Source organism: Palaemon carinicauda, chromosome 29 (assembly GCF_036898095.1).
Source record: "Palaemon carinicauda isolate YSFRI2023 chromosome 29, ASM3689809v2, whole genome shotgun sequence".
In the NCBI taxonomy this organism is placed as follows: domain Eukaryota; kingdom Metazoa; phylum Arthropoda; class Malacostraca; order Decapoda; family Palaemonidae; genus Palaemon; species Palaemon carinicauda.
Genome location: NC_090753.1, coordinates 88,920,580 through 88,925,579, shown reverse-complemented (window position 1 = coordinate 88,925,579; position 5,000 = coordinate 88,920,580). Strand labels below are relative to the sequence as shown.

The following is a 5,000-nucleotide window of genomic DNA, read 5'->3' as shown; positions in this document are numbered from 1 at the left end:
AGGAACTCGACGCAGTTTCTGAGGAGACGGAAACTGTCATCAGTGGGAAAGATCCTTTGCTTTCCGGCGAGGAGGAACAGCTGCTGCTGCCAGGAGGCGCAGGGAGTGTTATCTCTACCAGAGATATACAAGTTCAGGTAGACCCTGGACTTCTTACCTCTAACAGAGATATAGACGTTCAGGTACAGACTGAACATCTTATCTCTAACAGAGAGGTAGAAGTTCAGGTTGAGCCTGGACCCATCTCTAACACAGATGTATCAGTTCAAACGGACATAGACACCAAGGAGGAACAGAGTGAGGCACTCGAGTCTGTCTTGGACCAGGAAGAAATCAACAGTATATCTGAGGAGACTGAAGCTGTCCTCAGTGGGAAGGATCCTTTGCTTTCCGGCGAGGAGGAACAGCTGCTGCTGCCAGGAGGCGCAGGGAGTGTTATCTCTACTAGAGATATACAAGTTCAGGTAGACCCTGGACTTCTTACCTCTAACAGAGATATAGACGTTCAGGTACAGACTGAACATCTTATCTCTAACAGAGAGGTAGAAGTTCAGGTTGAGCCTGGACCCATCTCTAACACAGATGTATCAGTTCAAACGGAAGTAGACCCCGAGATTGAAGATCTCAGGCGGAAGAATGAGACAATGGCTAAGGAACTTGCCATTAAACAAGCTGTGATTGTAGCACATCAAAATCAACTCGTTGATTACGATCATTCAATTCAAGAGTTGAAAGCGGAGCTGAAAATGGCTCAGCAGAAAAATGATGTCCAAAATCAGATAGAATTAGCTCTTGTGAGAGAGAAGGAAGCTCTGAAACAAGAGCTTGAGGATAAAGTCACTCTGGATGAAAAAAACACAATGAAAATAGTTCAGTTGAATCAGGAACTGGAAAAAGCCAAGAAGGAAATCGAGGCTCATGACGAGCTGAAATCGATCCTTCTGGCACAGATTGAGGATCTCAAGAAATCCAATGAGGAACGAAGCTTCCTTAATGAGGAATTATCTCTAGAGAAAATCAAACTAGAAAAACAGCTGATGGAGGCTCGTGCTAATGATCAGAAAAGAAGCCAAGGACACCAACGTCTAGTAGAAGAGCTGCAGGAGGAGATTTCTAAATCTCTAGTGCAGAATCGTGAGCTAAAGGAGGCAGTGTTCACAATAACAAAGAAGAACGAAGGTCTTCGTGAACAACTGGAGAACAAAGGTAAACGAGAGAAGAATCTAAATGGAAAGATAGTTCGAATGACAAACACAGAGGATCAAATCAAGAAAGAATTGTCCGCAGCGATGGATGTCATCTCTTCACTGAAGAAGGAACTTCAGAAGAGAGATTTGGAAAGGGTTAAAAAAGAAGAAGGAACGGGTGACGTGGGTCCACCAGAAAAGGAGAAATGCGGACTTGATAAAACTTCAGTCGTAGAAGGTTGTGAAACTCCAGCAGAAGATGACAAGAAAATTGTCATTGTGAAGGAAGAAAAACAAGAAGGAGAAGGACCCACAAGGAAACTTTTGGTAAGGAAACCAAAAAAGAAGAAACCAAAACGGGAACAGGGTTATTCTTGGGGCTCCCTTGGACCCATAGTCCCAGTTTTGGAAACAGACGATAATAAGGTTCATAACGAACGAACTGAGGAGAATCTCCAAAACAACTAAGAAGTCTGAAACTACAGTACACAGAAAAAGGAATCTAGTATTTATTTTATTTTGTGAAAGAAATATTATTTCATATTATTTTGTAAGAGGAATATATTTTTATGTTGTTTTGTGGAAGGAATGTTATTTTTTATTTCATAGGGACGTGGTATATTTTGTAAAAGGAATATACCGGTATTTTTATTTTTGTGAAAGGAATATTATTTTTTAATCTTTTCTTTTTTAGGTTTAAGGATGCCAGGCTTAACTGACTAGGCTTATGATGATTGGCTTAACTGCCTATCATAATAATGCTTGTCTAAACTGCCTGGCATATTTTTTTTTTTTCTTTTTTTTAGGTTTAAGGATGCCAGGCTTAACTGTCTGGCCTAGTGATGCTTGGCTTAACCACCTGGCCTAGTGATGCTTGGCTTAACCGCCAGGCCTAGTGATGCTTGGCTTAACCGCCTGGCCTGATGATGCTTGGCTTAACTGCCTGGCCTGATGATGCTTGGCTTAACCGCCTGGCTTGATAATGCTTGGCTTAACCGCCTGGCCTGGTGATGCTTGGCTTAACCGCCAGGCCTAGTGATGCTTGGCTTAACCGCCTGGCCTGATGATGCTTGGCTTAACTGCCTGGCCTGATGATGCTTGGCTTAACCGCCTGGCTTGATAATGCTTGGCTTAACCGCCTGGCCTGATAATGCTTGGCTTAACCGCCTGGCCTGGTGATGCTTGGCTTAACCGCCTGGCCTGGTGATGCTTGGCTTAACCGCCTGGCCTGATGATGCTTGGCTTAACCGCCTGGCCTAGTGATGCTTGGCTTAACCGCCTGGCCTAGTGATGCTTGGCTTAACCGCCTGGCCTAGTGATGCTTGGCTTAACCGCCTGGCCTAGTGATGCTTGGCTTAACCGCCTGGCCTGATGATGCTTGGCTTAACCGCCTGGCCTAGTGATGCTTGGCTTAACCGCCTGGCCTAGTGATGCTTGGCTTAACCGCCTGGCCTGATGATGCTTGGCTTAACCGCCTGGCCTAGTGATGCTTGGCTTAACTGCTTGGCCTGATGATGCTTGGCTTAACCGCCGTGCCTGATGATGCTTGGCTTAACCGCCTGGCCTAGTGATACTTGGCTTAACCGCCTGGCCTGATGATGCTTGGCTTAACCGCCTGGCCTGATTCTGCTTGGCTTAACCGCCTGGCCTAGTGATGATTGGCTTAACCGCCGTGCCTGATTCTGCTTGGCTTAACCGCCTGGCCTAGTGATGCTTGGCTTAACCGCCTGGCCTAGTGATGATTGGCTTAACCGCCGTGCCTGATGATGCTTGGCTTAACCGCCTGGCCTAGTGATGCTTGGCTTAACCGCCTGGCCTGATGATGCTTGGCTTAACCGCCTGGCCTGATGATGCTTGGCTTAACCGCCTAGCCTAGTGATGCTTGGCTTAACCACCGTGCCTAGTGATGCTTGGCTTAACCGCCTGGCCTAGTGATGCTTGGCTTAACCGCCGTGCCTGATGATGCTTGGCTTAACCGCCTGGCCTAGTGATGCTTGGCTTAACCGCCTGGCCTGATGATGCTTGGCTTAACCGCCTGGCCTGATGATGCTTGGCTTAACCGCCTGGCCTAGTGATGCTTGGCTTAACCGCCTGGCCTAGTGATGCTTGGCTTAACCGCCTGGCCTAGTGATGCTTGGCTTAACCGCCTGGCCTGATGATGCTCGGCTTAACCGCCTGGCTTAGTGATGCTTGGCTTAACCGATTGGCCTAGTGATGCTTGGCTTAACCGCCTGGCTTGATGATGCTTGGCTTAACCGCCTGGCCTAGTGATGCTTGGCTTAACCGCCTGGCCTAGTGATGCTTGGCTTACCCGCCTGGCCTAGTGATGCTTGGCTTAACCGCCTGGCCTGATGATGCTTGGCTTAACCGCCTGGCCTGATGATGCTTGGCTTAACCGCCTGGCCTGATGATGCTTGGCTTAACCGCCGTGCCTGATGATGCTTGGCTTAACCGCCGTGCCTGATGATGCTTGGCTTGACCGCCTGGCCTAGTGATGCTTGGCTTAACCGCCTGGCCTAGTGATGCTTGGCTTAACCGCCTGGCCTGATAATACTTGGCTTAAACGCCCGGCCTGATGAAGCTTGGCTTAACCGCCTGGCCTGATGATGCTTGGCTTAACCGCCTGGCCTAATAATGCTTGGCTTAACCGCCTGGCCTAGTGATGCTTGGCTTAACCGCCTGGCCTAGTGATGCTTGGCTTAACCGCCTGGCGTAGTGATGCTTGGCTTAACCGCCTGGCCTAGTGATGCTTGGCTTAACCGCCTGGCCTGATGATGCTTGGCTTAACCGCCTGGCCTAGTGATGCTTGGCTTAACCGCCTGGCCTAGTGATGCTTGGCTTAACCGCCGTGCCTGATGATGCTTGGCTTAACCGCCTGGCCTGATGATGCTTGGCTTAACCGCCTGGCCTGATGATGCTTGGCTTAACCGCCTGGCCTGATGATGCTTGGCTTAACTGCCTGGCCTGATGATGCTTTGCTTAACCGCCTGGCCTAACAATGCTTGGCTTAACCGCCTGGCCTGATTCTGCTTGGCTTAGCCGCCTGGCCTGATGATGCTTGGCTTAACCGCCTGGCCTAACAATGCTTGGCTTAACCGCCTGGCCTAATAATGCTTGGCTTAACCGCCTGGCCTGATGAAGCTTGGCTTAACCGCCTGGCCTGATGAAGCTTGGCTTAACCGCCTGGCCTGATGATGCTTGGCTTAAACGCCTGGCCTGATGATGCTTGGCTTAACCGCCTGGACTGATGAAGCTTGGCTTAACCGCCTGGCCTGATGATGCTTGGCTTAACCGCCTGGCTTGATGATGCTTGGCTTAACCGCCTGGCCTAACAATGCTTGGCTTAACCGCCTGGCCTAATAATGCTTGGCTTAACTGTCTGGTCTAATAATGATTGGCTTAAATGCCTGGCCTAATGGTGCTTGGCTTAACTGCCTTGGCTACGGATGTTTAGCTCAACTGACAGGGCTAAGGAGGTTTGGCTAAACTACTTTGTCTGAGGGTGTATGGCTTAACTGCCTGGCCTAAGGGTGTTGGCTTCCCTGCCCTATCTAGGAAGGTTTGGCTTAACTACCTGGTCTGTGTGTGGCTGAACTGTCCGGAAAAAACCGAAACGCTTAACTGGCTGGCCTAAAAAGAAGGGCCTAGGTGACTGGACTTGAAATGTTTGGCATGAACGCGTGAACTAGGGATGTTTGGCTTACCTGATTTGTATAGGGGTGCGAGGCTTAACTACCTGGGCTAAGGTTGTATGGCGAAAATGCCTTGCCTTGGGAAATATGGCTTAGAGGCCATGCCTAAGGAAGTTTTGCG

The 5,000-nt window shown here is 49.2% G+C and overlaps 1 protein-coding gene across 1 annotated transcript in view; it reads left to right on the top strand.

The window, feature by feature from the left end:
- LOC137622709 (uncharacterized) overlaps positions 1-1,655 on the top strand; it is a 1,716-nt gene extending 61 nt beyond the window's left edge. The window contains exon 1 of the mRNA XM_068353302.1: positions 1-1,655. This exon is cut by the window's left edge and continues 61 nt beyond it. Coding sequence (XP_068209403.1) covers positions 1-1,655 — 1,655 coding nt within the window.
- The last annotated feature ends 3,345 nt before the right edge of the window (positions 1,656-5,000 follow it).